Source organism: Podarcis tiliguerta (genome assembly GCF_965153285.1).
Source record: "Podarcis tiliguerta genome assembly, chromosome: 12".
Classification (NCBI taxonomy): Eukaryota; Metazoa; Chordata; class Lepidosauria; order Squamata; family Lacertidae; genus Podarcis; species Podarcis tiliguerta.
In genome coordinates this window covers 54786948-54800555 of record NC_139545.1, presented here as the reverse complement: position 1 = coordinate 54800555, position 13608 = coordinate 54786948, and the positions used below count along the sequence as shown (strand labels likewise).

At 45.9% G+C, this 13608-nt stretch overlaps 2 protein-coding genes across 10 annotated transcripts in view; one reads left to right on the top strand and one right to left on the bottom strand.

The window, feature by feature from the left end:
- Positions 1-766: 766 nt before the first annotated feature.
- JMJD4 (jumonji domain containing 4) lies at positions 767-10788 on the bottom strand. 3 transcript variants are annotated; one of them, XM_083406673.1, is made up of 7 exons: positions 10667-10774; positions 7791-8430; positions 6875-7086; positions 5420-5545; positions 4365-4632; positions 3800-3946; positions 767-3176 (listed from the first exon to the last, which is right to left on the bottom strand). In XM_083406673.1, the coding sequence occupies exons 2-7, from the start codon at positions 7827-7829 to the stop codon at positions 2865-2867; spliced, it is 1104 nt and encodes a 367-aa protein (XP_083262799.1). In that variant the 5' UTR covers positions 7830-8430; positions 10667-10774; the 3' UTR covers positions 767-2864. The 3 variants fall into 3 exon arrangements, with proteins under 3 accessions (XP_083262799.1, XP_083262798.1, XP_083262800.1); XM_083406672.1 differs by having other exon boundaries at positions 6875-7040; XM_083406674.1 differs by lacking the exon at positions 7791-8430 and having other exon boundaries at positions 6875-7040; positions 10667-10788.
- Positions 10789-10863: 75 nt separating this feature from the next.
- Positions 10864-13608, top strand: part of SNAP47 (synaptosome associated protein 47) — a 33713-nt gene continuing 30968 nt past the window's right edge. The window contains exon 1 of one of the 7 annotated variants that reach the window (XM_083406656.1): positions 10864-11102. Coding sequence is in view for 1 of the 7 variants with exons in the window: in XM_083406653.1 (XP_083262779.1) it covers positions 12884-12902 (19 nt within the window). In the remaining 6 variants the exon portion in view is untranslated. Of the gene's footprint in view, positions 11157-12775; positions 12903-13608 lie in introns of those variants that run through there. The other 6 variants (XM_083406660.1, XM_083406659.1, XM_083406658.1 and 3 more) reach the window with 6 other exon arrangements.

The following is a 13608-nucleotide window of genomic DNA, read 5'->3' as shown; positions in this document are numbered from 1 at the left end:
AATGTATGATCTATATTGAATATCTGAGTACAGTGGTACCTCGGGTTAAGTACTTAATTCGTTCTGGAGGTCCGTTCTTAACCTGAAGCACCACTTTAGCTAATGGGGCCTCCTGCTGCCGCTGCAGCACGATTTCTGTTCTCATCCTGAAGCAAAGTTCTTAACCTGAAGCACTATTTCTGGGTTAGCAGAGTCTGTAACCTGAAGCGTCTGTAACCCGAGGTACCATCATATAATTTCACAGGGTAACATCCATGTGTCTAGGAAGGAATTCCCTGAAGGTGCTCTGTAAAGTGTAGAGAACTTTTTATTTCTCCCATCTGAGCCTCAGCAGCTGCTGCTACCAAGTAGAACCACCAATTTGCCTGCCAAGGCATCAGATCACTTCTCATGGTTTCATACAGGTGCTCCACAATTGTGGCAAATGGAGCCTTCTGTAACATACATACAGCAGTGCTTCACTCTCATGATCCCTGATCATTGGGGCAGGCTAGCGGAGCACTGCAGTCAAACACCACTTACAGAGTCACAGGAACACTAGCCATTCTCCAGAAAAACTTTGCATCTGTGGGCAAACTAGAGTGAATTAAAAATGTGTGTTCCCTTTGGAAGCCTAGGACGGCACAGCACAGAACACAGGATTTAAGAAACACCCCCCCCCCTCAAGCAGACAGGGATTCAAGTAAACCTCATTTACAGCTATCCTCTTTGTCCTGAAATATTTTCAGCATCAAACTGGCCATCTGCAAGAAAGACAGAAACCACGGACACTTAAATATTTTTAATGTGCAGTTTCAGAAAGGTCTCGGGGCAACTTGGCAGAACAGTCGAGGGTTGAGTAAACTTCAGCTCAGTGCTTAAACGTTCCCTACAAAGGGTTCAAGTGAAAGTCTAACAAACAGGCTAGATAGCAAATGGGAACAAACTCAGCCGGTCCCCATTCAGAAGAAAGCCCCTGCCATTTTAGTTCTGCCGCCGCTGCCAGCAGCAAGGGAAGTGCTTCTTGTACAAACCGTTTCCAGCCCTTACTCACATACAGTGCTATGACTAATTGTGCTCAGTAACAAGAAATGTTGGCGCTGGTATGTTAAAACCACTGGTCCCAAAGGTGACACGCTCCATTCCAAAAGACAGCAGCCACCCAAGGTAAAAATGCAAGCTGGCCCCCATTTTAACCTCTTATCCACCCAAGGGGATCATTGCCAAGATGTGTACCTGCTTAGTTGTGTACCATGCGATACCTTTTCAGAGAGGGACACATTTCCCACAAGGCAAATGCGAGGAGACACAAGAGGGCCCCTTTGGCTTGCTGAATGTTGCTGGTTGCTTTTAGAGCTTTTGCCTCGATTGGCAGACTGTGCTAAACTAGCTGGGCATTCTCAAGCAGCCCCAGGCTTCTTCCTCTGCTCTCCCCTAGTGGCTTTTTTTTGGGGGGGGGGGTGGAGTTGGGGGAGAGAAGGCTCCAGTTCCAGCAACTGTGTTCCTTTAGGATATTCTGCATAGGCACAGAAACAATTCAGAAGAAGTGTAGGAGGAGAAAGGGAACTGGAAGAAACAAAGGAGGATCACCATTAAGACTGTAATCCGGTACAGTCAGCTGGATTATGGGTAGGCTGCCATGCAACAAGCCCTGAAGGGTGATTTTTAAAAATATATCTATTTTTTTTGGCCTCAACGTCTCTGGGGATGGTCGTGCTACAACTGTTCAGGCAGTGAAAAAGGCACCACCGTTTCGGAATCGAAAAAGAAGCAAGCCCATTCAACTACAGCTCTGAGACCACCTTATCTGGGAAATAACCAAAACGGTAGCTTGAGAGAAGAGAGTGCTTGCAGTACACAATTGCCCCAGCTTATCATACTGGAGGGGAGGGCACACAGAGTTCAGCTGCCATGCTTGGGCTGTTTAGGCCCACTGAGTTTGATGGCTCAGAGTCCCTGAAAGTGTGGTGCCAATCCTGAGGTGAGTATATTCCTGATTTCTCTCTCACACATATAAAGCAGAGAGTGATGGAAGCAGGTGCTATGAACAGGCGAGTATTGCACACCACTTAATGAGGTGGTACACACACCTTTTATTCCCATACTTACCTACCTCAAGGAGTTAAGCCATTTCAACATAAGAGCTGAAATTTTTCACTTTTCTTTCCCTCCCACCCCCATATTTATTTCACTCAAAACACATGTCTCTGGGAATTGCTCAGGGGCAGGGAGGTGAGTTGGTGGGAGAGAAAAGGGATAGTTATTGATCATGTAAATAGGATCAAATTCTTCCACTAACACTGTGGGTAAACAAGAAGACTCACCTGTACAGTCTAGTGTGAAATGCTTTTCACATGTATTTTGGTGGGACAAAAGCTCCCGAAACCAACAGTGCAATCCTACACGTTTACTCAAAAGTTAAGATCCACTGTATTCAGTAAGTCATACTCCCAGGTGAGAATGTAGAGCAGAGGAGGAGGAGTCTGTGGCCCTCGAAATGCTGCTGGACTCCCAAGTCTCATCAGCAAGATCAACAGGAATGACCAGTTGTAGTATAACATTATCTGGAGGGACGCAGGTGCTCCAATCTCTGCCATATAGGGTTGCAGCCCAAAGGGCTTAGAAATACTGGTAAAAATAAATGGTCATATTAGTCACTGAGGAAGTAGAACATCTCACTGAGGGATGCTCTCCTTTTCCAACTACTGCCAGTTTTCTAGATGGTTAAATTCCCTAACATTCTGCCTCTGGTTCTGTATTCTCTACTCGGTCACTAAAATCCACTGTGCTTACGACTTCTAAATGGGGCGATCGACATAACCTATCAGCATGCACCCAGCTTGCAAAAGAAGCATTTCTGCAAGTGGTCAAAATCAAATGGGGAACTAGAGGAGGGCTGTATCTATCGCTGCTTTCAGGCGGTGCAGCAGTGCCTGAGGAGGGGGGGAAAGGGTCTCTGGGTTCAGTTTCTTGAATTCCTCATTGGCATTCAAAGAGGTCAAGACCTTTGCAGTCCTTTTCAAGTCAAAGACTGCATGCAGCATTCCCAGGCCGGAGATGGCAGCTCTGTACGAATGCTTGGAGGCATCTTCTTCAGAATGGTGGTTTTCAAGGACATAAATCCGGTTTTCTGCAATGATTTTGAGGAAGTTGTAGAATTCCTTGTAGTCGATTCCTGTGTAAGACTTCATCAACACCTGCAAAGGTGAGAGAACAAGTCAAAGGACACAGTTGTTCCACCCATTACATGAGAACTGGTGTTCAGTTGAAAACGTTGAATGAAAAGGAAATGCTTTAAATTCATGTCAATTTTTGAAAAAGCATAAGGCGCAAAGCTGGCCCAGGAAGCTAAGCATAGGAATGCTTAATTCTTAAGTTACTAAGGAGTCTCAATCATTTCCCATTACAAAGCATGAGAATGGCCCTGAGAGTGAGGACACAGGTTGTGCTAGATCATACCTCTCAAACCTGACAATAGAAGATAACACACTGGCCCTTTCCAGACACCATATAGAAAAGTTGCTCCTATTTGATGTGAACTAGCTTCACAAGAGCCTCCCATGTATCTACACATCCCCTTTCCATTTCTCCTGCTCAGTCCTCAGTAGTGATTGCTATAGCTAGCCAACTGACGTGCAAGGGAATTTCTTTCCAAACACTTAAGACCGATGAGCTGGATCCAAATCTTGAAAACAATATTGAGCTGCTACTACAGTTCATCCACGAATAGCCATTTAATTCCTGTGTTTCACCATTTCAGACACTCGATTGCTAATGGGCATCTATGACCATGTCAAACATTCTCAGACAGCTGCTCTACCTGGCACTGCAGGTGCCAGTCCTCCATGCTGTCTCTCCATTCTCTGATCTCTCGCTGGACAGCAGCTAGTTCGTCTTGGAGGAAGCTCCACATGATGGCTACATTGCATCCATTCACCCAGTTGTGGTTGATGGAGATTGTATCCTCCTGGAAAAAACAAGGACAGTCCAAATGGCTATTCCACATGTTTAAGATTGAAGGGAGTCACAGTTTTTTGCCTGCTGGCATATTCAGCTGGATTCCCATAGTGAACATATGACATCATGCAGCATACAAACTCAGCTTATCCAGTCGCCAGTAGAAGCCTGCTTCAAAGCCTCTGCTACCTAGCCCATCAGGTAGCACTGCTTGTCAGCTCCCTCCTCTATCTGTGTTGCCGTTCTAGAGCTCAGCAGGGCAGAAGATGCAGACACACTAGAATCAGATCTGCCTGTCACTGGCTGTGGCTCCATCTACTGTTCGGCTTCTGGCCTTAAGCCCTATCAGTCCCCAATGAGCAAAAGCATCGCCCAAATCCACTTAATGGTGCACTACCCCAAGGCTGTGGCTGTCTGAAACATCTTACCAAATTGTAAACCTGATGGTGCCATCCGCTCGGGATGAAGACAATCTCTCCAGCTTCCTGTATGATTTCAACAGGAGGGCTGCTTTGGGCATAGCGAGGGTAAAGGTTGCTCTTCTTCAGGTCAGGTGCAGTGATGTCAAATGGCAAGTGACCATGGCGATCGCGGAGGAACTCCTCCTGCCCCGGGGGGAAGACTAGCCATTTCTTTTTCCCGCAAATGTTGGCAGACCAGCTGTAGGAGCGGAAGACATCTGCGTGAAATGGAGTCCTACAGGGAGGAGGGGAAAACCAGGAGGTTAGGAGAAGGCAGCTGAATAGCTGCAGGAATAGTATTTATTTAGTAGAAGCCGATTTGTAAGGGAGTAGGCCCTCCTCTCCTACCATCTCAGGAGGCCCAAAACATTAGTATCACAGTCATTCAGAAAATTACTTATGCACCCTGAAGACATGAGGTATACACACCCAAACCTAGACCTATTTTCCAGCAGAGACATTAATCAGGCTTTCATAGAAAGCTATTTGTGCATCAACGTCTATTTCTCCACTGTCCAAGTACTCCGATACACCTAGTGATTTACAAGGGTCTTTCATCTGAAAGTATGCAAGTGCATACCCCTGCACCTGAGACAGTAATGTGTGCATACCTAACAACTTTCTGCTAACCTTACTGCAAACTGAAACTGGCTTGTGTTGTGAGAAGTCTAGAACTTCACCAATATCCTGACAGCTAAAAAAAGTAAAGTCTCAAAACAAAGAAGCATCTTCATATGCAGGGACTATACAATGCATAATATCCAAAGGGCTGAATACTGTCCGGCCCTGCAATCTGGGAGGGGTAGGGATCCCATTGCTTGATGTGAAAAAGGTGCACAATGTTTAAAGCTCCGAGAAGGTGTGCTGTCTTCCTCTTCCTCAAAAAGACATCTCACAGGCTGCTCTCGTGAATAGTTACTAGGAAGTCCCACTGAACCAAGCTCCATGTATGTCCTACCTCACACTTCTAATACGACTAACTTTTCCAAAGAGAACCTATGAAAGTATCCAAACGGCTGTACCATGAGCCTTTAGGTCCCATGTAGACAAAGCGATAGTCGTCCACTGATATGGCATCCCAGTATTCATTCAGCCAGTCAGATGAGAAATAGATGGGAGTGGTGTAAACATCTTGCTCCTGGAAAGCCCTTAAAATATTGAAAATGGTATCAAAGAAAAATCCACTCAAGACGGATTCAAAAGTTGCATAACAGCATGGTAAACGTTAGATCATGGCCTGGCAGTTGGTACTTTATTTCACTTCTGCACCAGCCACCTTTCCCAAGTCTTGGGGATATAAGAAATATTACACACTTAGAAGTCTACTCAATGCTTTGAGAGTGCAATGACTACTCCCTCCAATAATTTTTACTGGTTTTCGTATAAATACAAAAACATATTTGATCTCAAAAGGAAGAAGCCGCCCAAAGTAACATCAGTCCATGGACTCTGAGCCTAAGCCTGAAGCAATGGATATGGAAGGGGTATCACTCTAAACCAACCATCTTTCCAACCTTTCCTTTCCACCAGCGGTAAAGGGCTTTGGGTTGGGACACATAAGACTTATGCAGGGAGGCAGTGTTTAGGCTCTGCATATGTTCAAGCCAAGAAGTACAGTAGCTCTGAACATGCAAACATTCTCAATTTCTGAACTTGGAAGTTATCTTTTGAATGCCCTATAACCATAAAAAATAGCCAATATACACTAAGTAAACGGTAGATTCATCAGAAGGAAAGCAAAGTGCCAAGAATATAAAAAGGCATTTAAGAAGTTGCCTTGGCATCCTATTTGTGTGGCACACTGTGGCCCTGCCTGTATTAGGTGTTTCCTCACATCAGTGTTGCTTTCAAGCACCTATTAAGTTCTTTTAAACTGAGACTTGGTGTAGGCGGTATATAACTAATTAAGCTGAACATTGCTTAAAGACTGATCAATTTTCCTGCTTCAACTTGCTGTGCAACCAAAACGTGGGAAGGGTATAAATTCAATTGACTGTGTTAGTGCAACGGCTGAGCGTGGGTGATGCCTACAGTGCATTTGTGTTCCCCTCAGCAGGTTCCCCTGCCTTCTCTTCTGTTTGGTTCCAGTGCAACTATGCAAACATACAATGATAATTAATATAAGGAACAGGGTCAGAGAAGGAAACTTCTCTCATGCAGACCAACTTTGGCATAATCAAAACGTGTGCAAACACAGGAAAAAGAAAGGAAAAATGTGCATTCACATTGGAAAGAGCAGACAGTGCCAGGTACATGCACCGTAAGAAAGCTAAGCCAAACAGCGCTATACATCACTGGGGTGTCCTACCATGCAGTCACAGCCGTAGATTCTTAGGATGCAGTTTTGAAACAGGCGGCTACTATCTAAGGATGCTCCCAAAAGCTGAATCATCTGGTAAGGGAACATCAGAGGTACAATTCAGCAGCATGCCAGGGATTCGTAAGAGCATGCCGAGGAGTTCAAAGGTTTTGCTTACCTGTGCAGGTGCCAGTCCTTGAGGTAAAGGCACCCCCGGGGCGACCGGTAGCTTTTTTTAATGTGTTCTCTCCAATAACTTATGTATTCCTTGAGTTTAAGATGTTCCTTTGGGTTAGAATTGTATTCCTTGACATCACAGTTGGCAACGGGTACTACAGCTTCCCCTGCAATATAAACCCTTTGAGCCCATATGGGAAAATAACTGATGCCCTGTTGGGGTTACCAATAAAAAAGAAAGTGTAAGGGCCTTGATCCTGCCAGTTTGAACATTCCACCTATGTGGCACGGTTAGGTGCTATGCAGAGCGACAATGGAAACAAAAGGAACTTCCTCCAATTGCTGCAATACCTGAATCATAGATACATTAACCAGCAGAATGCCCACAACGAATGTTGTCCCATCTTACAGGATTACGGTAAGGATTCCAACAGAATTATGTCTTTACAGTGCTTTGAGCACACAAAAGGGCTATTTAATGCTAAGGGTTGCATTCAATGGGACCCAGGAATTTCTCTGGAGAGTTGAGGGAACAGAATGGGACAAGGCATAGCAGGCTGCAATTGGGGTGCCTCATCTAAAAACACTGCTTTCGCTAGTGGAAAGTCACATTTGTATACAACCCTATTTTTTATACAGCTCTAACTATGAGAGGTGATGCTGCAATTAAACGTGTCAATTAAGCCACCTCTTACAATATACGTTTCTTTCTACTCCATACTAAGGCATGAATACAAACATACCACATTAACAGTGAAGAAAGCATAAGGGCAGAATCAAACATTACTAGAAGCAAATGAAAAGGGACTTGGACATGGTCACCAGCAATCACAGCTTTTTGGCCAGTCAGAAGGCAGACTGAAAATTCTAAGAGGAGCAAAATCACAGCTAGCAATTTTAGTTTAAAGGTGGCTTACCAAAAGTCCGCAGAAGATACTCAAAGTTAGGCTTCCCATCAGGAGTCACCCACTTCCTCCTGCTGCCCCAGCCCTCAGTGAATTTGGCAGAGAAAACACAGGGGTCATTGGGGATCAAGTAATCCTTGAAAAAGTCTGCATAAGTGAATATTTCTGGCTTCTCAATGTAGTCAACATGTTCGTGGGATTGGCAGCTTGCGCCCCGAGTTGGGCCGCTATAATCGCGAAAAAACTTGGTGGAGTAAGCAAAAGTGTCCCTGTCCATTCAGGCGATAGAAAGTGTCTGACACCTAACTTGTCAGGTGACAGACGGAATTAAATTATAAAATAAATAGCTGGGCTAGACCAGTAAATTAAAAAAAAGGAAGTGTCACTGAAGACTCAGGAAAGATGGAGGGTATAGAATAAGCAAGTCCAGTTCCAAATCTTGCTGGAAAATCTTCCCATTTGGCTTGTATCATATATGGCTCCTTATGTTCTTGGTTCTTTAGGAGAAGGATGCCTGAAAGGCTGTACTGAGCAGCAGTAACTAACAGAGCAGTTTCACTTCAAACTTGGAACATCTGCACAGGCACAACTTCCACACTCCTCTTTGGCATTTTATGGAAAGCAGCAATCAAGGGCAACTTCCTCCTGAATTCTATAAGCAAACAATAATATATTCATTTATTTTTTTTAAAAAAAGCCTCGCTTTGAAGTGGCTCCCTCCTTCACATAACACCCCACGAAAGTCATTAATATTTTATTCTTATTAATATAAATGAGATTAGGCCAAATAGCGCAAAGTCAGACATCCATACAACTCATTGCAGCAGAAAAGCCAAAAGAATTGATGGTTCTGCACTAATTAAAACACAAGTAGAGAACACTGTGCTGCTCATGAGAGAAACATATAGGGATATATGGCACCTGTTTGCTTCCCCCCATGGGGCAAGTAGCAGGGTGTGTGTGAAAGAGAACAGAACTTCCCTCTCTGAGTACTATGGTCCTGATCTGCTCCCAACTCCAGCTGCTTTTACCCATCACAGGAACCACAACAGATCATGGTTGCAAATCTATGTCTGGTTTGTCCCTGAATCTAGCCAAGAAACTCACTCATCCCTTGGCAATTGCCTATATCTCACACTTTGCTAACTGTGGCCTCAAACTATCAATCACAGGAGAGGACGCTTTATAAACTCCCATGCAGCATACACTTGTTTTGAAATGAAGAGCAAATAAGGGAGAGATAAATGAGATTGCAAATTGGCTGCTCTATCCCCACTGTCCAAATCCTCTGGCTCTTCTAACAACCTTACATTTTCATTTTCTTCCAATTCCAGCAACTGCAGCGCAGCAGTTAAGCTGATGAGTTAGGAGCTGGAAGTCTTGGATTTAAATCTCAGCAAAGCCACAACACCATGTGGCCTTCAGCAATCTCTCTGGCAGGCCGACAGTAATAGTGGCCTACAGTTACTGCTAAAATAATCAGTGAAATGCACCAGAAACCTTACCCTATGCACAATTCTCAGAGGTTTGCTTCTTACGAAACATACACAGAACTGGGCCATTACTCAAAAAGCACTATCCTATATTTTGTATAACACTGTACCAAAATGCACAATTATTTGGGATTAACCCCCACTGAGCTCAGCATGACTCTAAGTAAACCTGATTTGGCTGAAAAGCATGGCAACTATTTTACAACACACACACACAGACATCCCTCCCAATCTACCCTTGCACTTTCCTTGTTTATAACCTCTCTCCAAAGGCAAAACCTCATGAAGTTTAGACACAATATCTCAACAGGTCTGTAGAATAGGATGGTGATGGAGAACCGTTTTTTCAGCCAGAGGGCCACTGTTTGCCCTGGGCAACTTTCCAGGGGCCACACAGCAGCCGTGGGTGGGCCAGATGGACATGTGGGTGGAGCACTGAATGTAAACATTACCTTTGCACAGCAGGCTAGTTTCTACACACAATTCTCTATCCTCCATCTGGAAGCATCATCAGGGTGCGAGTGTATTTTGCAGCCAGGTAAAAACACGCAAAAGCGTATGTTGTGGCCTGGAGGCATGGATTGGCCCCTGGAGGCATGGATTGGCCCCTGGCTCCACTTGACACAACAGGTTTCTTAGCACAACATGCCAGTTCAGAAATGCAAGGGAGGCAAATGACCTAAGACACCAGGGGCCTGTTTTACCTAACCAACCAGACAACCTGCCTCCCCTGCCAGGGCTATGTAACACCATCTGCCTTATAATGTTTCCTATATGCTGATGCAGGCTTATTATGCCTTTTTTTGTGCTTATTTAGAGGGCAGAGATATTATTTCGCAAACCACCTTGAAATGATCAGTATTGCGAAAGGCAGGATATAAATAACTGCCGCAGATCAACGTAAGTGGCCACCTTTTTGGAGGGTGTGTGTGGGGGGGTAAAGTTTAGCACCCACAAAAATCAACCCAGAATCTCCCACCCCCCTTCCCGCCCTGAAATCCCAACCCCTGCCTTCAAAGATCCCCTCAAAGATCCCCAGATCCCCTCAAAGGGTCCCCCCTCAGGACCTCCGCCCCCCTTCCCCACCCCCTCCCCTAATTCCAGCCATGCCACCCCCACCATTTCTCAAGGCCTGTCATAGGTAGGACACAGCCTCCCCCCTGGTTGTCCCCCCCCTTAATTCACCCACCTCATAAAATAAACCCCACCGTGGGGGGAGGGGCTCTGCTGCCCCCATTAGCACAGCTCCCCCCCCCCCGTTTTGAAACCTGAGCCCCTCCCCCCAATACCTTCTCTACCCCCCCAAAAAAACACAGAGGACACGTTTTCTCCCCCCTCCTCTATTATTCACCCACCCCGCCCTCCCTCTCCCCCCCCCTTGTCCCCATTACTGACCCCCCTCCAGAGCCGGCTCGAGGTTCCTGCTGCTGCCGCCGCTTCTTCCCTCAGAGGGAGCGCCCAGAGCGAAGCGCATGCGCCGTAACTGCTCCGGCGCGCGCGCGCCCCCTTATTCACTGACTGCACAGCGCACATAAAAAAAACAAAAACCCGGAAAGTGGGCGGAGCTAGCCGTACGCAGCCCAGAATAAGAGGAGGAAGAAGAAGCGACGACGGCCTCCGCGCGTGCGCCCTCGAGCCGGCGCGAGGAAGCGTCCGTCGGTTTTGTTGTTGTTGTTCGTTTCAAATACTTCGGCACGTGCCCTCCGCTTCCGCGCAGGCGCGCCCAACGAACTTTCGGGGGGGAAGCCGCCCCCTTTGTAAGCCCCGCCTACTCCTCCGTCTTCCTCCTTCGCCTCAGGTTCTTCTCCTCAGCCGCTTTGGAAGCGAGAAGGTGGGCTGAGGGTAGAAGGTAAACGCCTCCGCGAGGCCTCGCCCGGGTTCTGAGGTGATTTCGGGGCGCCACCCCCCCCCCACCCCGGCCTTCCCCGCACCTGCCGCTGAGGTTGCCTCCATCCCTCCTTCCCTCTCGCAGGCCTTCTCGGGGACCGGGGGGCGGAGGAGGTGTGGGGAAGGGAAAACGCCCCCCTGTTGCCTGAAGTGGGTGAGCCCCCGCCGACCCCTGGCTGTGGGGAGGGCCCAGCAGCAGCAGCATTGGGGAAGCCCGCAGCAAGGCCCTCTGGAAGTCCCCCCCCCACACGGGCCAGGGAAGCTTGGCCCCTTCGTATTTTTATTTATTTATTCAACACTGGCAAAGTCGTGTGTGGGAACCTTCATCATATTCTGTATATTACAGAATTGTTGAGTTCATGCTGAGATCTATGAGTGAAAGGCGGTACGCAAACTTATTAATATACTGTAATAGGGCTGGATTTACGTGTAAGCTAAACAAGCTATAGCTTAGGGCCCCCCTCCCATAAATTTCACTATTAATATACTTCTTAATTGTATTTCAGTTCAACAATTACTTTGATAAAATACATATATTGTTTCGTGCAAATGGCTATAGATACCCGCGGCAGCTAAAAAAGCCAATGCAATTCTGGGCTGCATCAATAGGAGTATAGCATCTAGATCAAGGGAAGTTATAGTGCCACTGTATTCTGCTCTGGTCAGACCTCACCTGGAGTACTGTGCCCAGTTCTGGGCACCACAGTTCAAGAAGGACACTGACAAACTGGAACGTGTCCAGAGGAGGGCAACCAAAATGGTCAAAGGCCTGGAAACGATGCCTTATGAGGAACGGCTAAGGGAGCTGGGCATGTTTAGCCTGGACAAGAGGAGGTTAAGGGGTGATATGATAGCCATGTTCAAATATATGAAAGGATGTCACATAGAGGAGGGAGAAAGGTTGTTTTCTGCTGCTGCAGAGAAGCGGACACGGAGCAATGGATCCAAACTACAAGAAAGAAGATTCCACCTAAACATGAGGAAGAACTTCCTGACAGTAAGAGCTGTTTGACAGTGGAATTTGCTGCCAAGGAGTGTGGTGGAGTCTCCTTCTTTGGAGGTCTTTAAGCAGAGGCTTGACAACCATATGTCAGGAGTGCTCTGATGGTGTTTCTTGCTTGGCAAGGGGTTGGACTCGATGGCCCTTGTGGTCTCTTCCAACTCTACGATTCTATGATTCTATGATTACATGCATAAATTACCATATAGCATATACAGTTATACCTCATGTTACGTTTACTTCTTTCACGTTACATCCCACGGCAACCCGGAAGTACCGGAAAGGGTTACTTTCGGTTTTTGCTGCATGCGCAGAAGTGGCAAATTGCAACCCTCGCATGCGCGCACACGCCGCTGCAGGTTGCACTCTTTTCATGTTGCGAACGGGCCTCTGGAATGGAGGCCATTCGCAACCAGAGGTACCACTGTATTCAACACAAAAAACAGTGACAATTTGTTGTTGACAAAGGACAGCGGAACATATAAAGGGCCCCATTACCTTCAGGAGCTTAGGGCCTCATCAAACCTAAATCCGGCCCTGATAATATTAATATTAATAGTAACAATAATAATAGATCCATAGAATAACAAGATGCGTCCTTCCACCCCTAAGAGACCATGTACACTACCCAGTGATCCTTGGAACATAAAAGTGGTATATAAATGTAAGAAATCTATATTCGGAAGAGCAGATGCAGAATTAATCGTTGAGAAGTAAGGTCAGCAATGGCACCATCCAAAGTGGGTAAGAGACATAGCGTAGCGCTAAGGATGTAAATAAATTTAATGATAATGACACACAGAATGGAGAACTGGACCAGAATTAACAAAGTCATTTTCATAGAATCATAGAGTTGGAAGGGACCCCAAGGGCCGTTCCTGCAATGCAGAAATCTCGACACTCGGCCCCCAATCCAATTTGAAACCACACCATGCCCTGCTTAGTTTTGCAAATACGTGGGAGTTACATTCCGGCGATCATGTCTGAGGCCAAAATTGCATATAGTCAAAACACAGTGGGCTCAATGGTGAGTGGATTTGCCCAAGTCATTTTTCCTGTAACCCTGCAACCTTTTTAATTTTTTGAATGGACACAAGTAAAATGAGTGGAAGTTGTGGGCTTGCCGTAATTTTTTTTCTTAAATTAATAAAATTAAAACATACACTTGTTAGGGTTATAGAGGTGCCACTCATTGCCAATGCTAGTTAATGTATGCTTCGTGTTTTGTTTTATATTAGGGAAAGCAATTCCATGTGGAAAATGTGCTATCCATTCACACACACGTTCATGTGTCTTTGGGGACCGGTGATCTCGAGTACAATTGATAGCCATCTTTTTTCTTCAGTGCCAATTTAACACATACTTATTTGCCCAGGCATTTCCACTGCACAACAGCATATTTAGTAATAATTGTTTTAATATGGTGTTTTAGTGATGTGTTTTATCCACT

What these genes read in the sequence shown, in the direction of transcription:
- JMJD4 (XM_083406672.1), bottom strand. Translation starts at nt 8,055, where the DNA reads ATGGACAGGGACACTTTTGCTTACTCCACCAAGTTTTTTCGCGATTAT. An exon ending in AAGGACTGGCACCTGCACAG is followed by an intron (nt 5,546 to 6,874) that starts GTAAGCAAAACC and finishes CAATATTTTAAG; the next exon opens with GGCTTTCCAGGAGCAAGATG. An exon ending in ATGGGACCTAAAGGCTCATG is followed by an intron (nt 4,633 to 5,419) that starts GTACAGCCGTTT and finishes TCCTCCCTGTAG; the next exon opens with GACTCCATTTCACGCAGATG.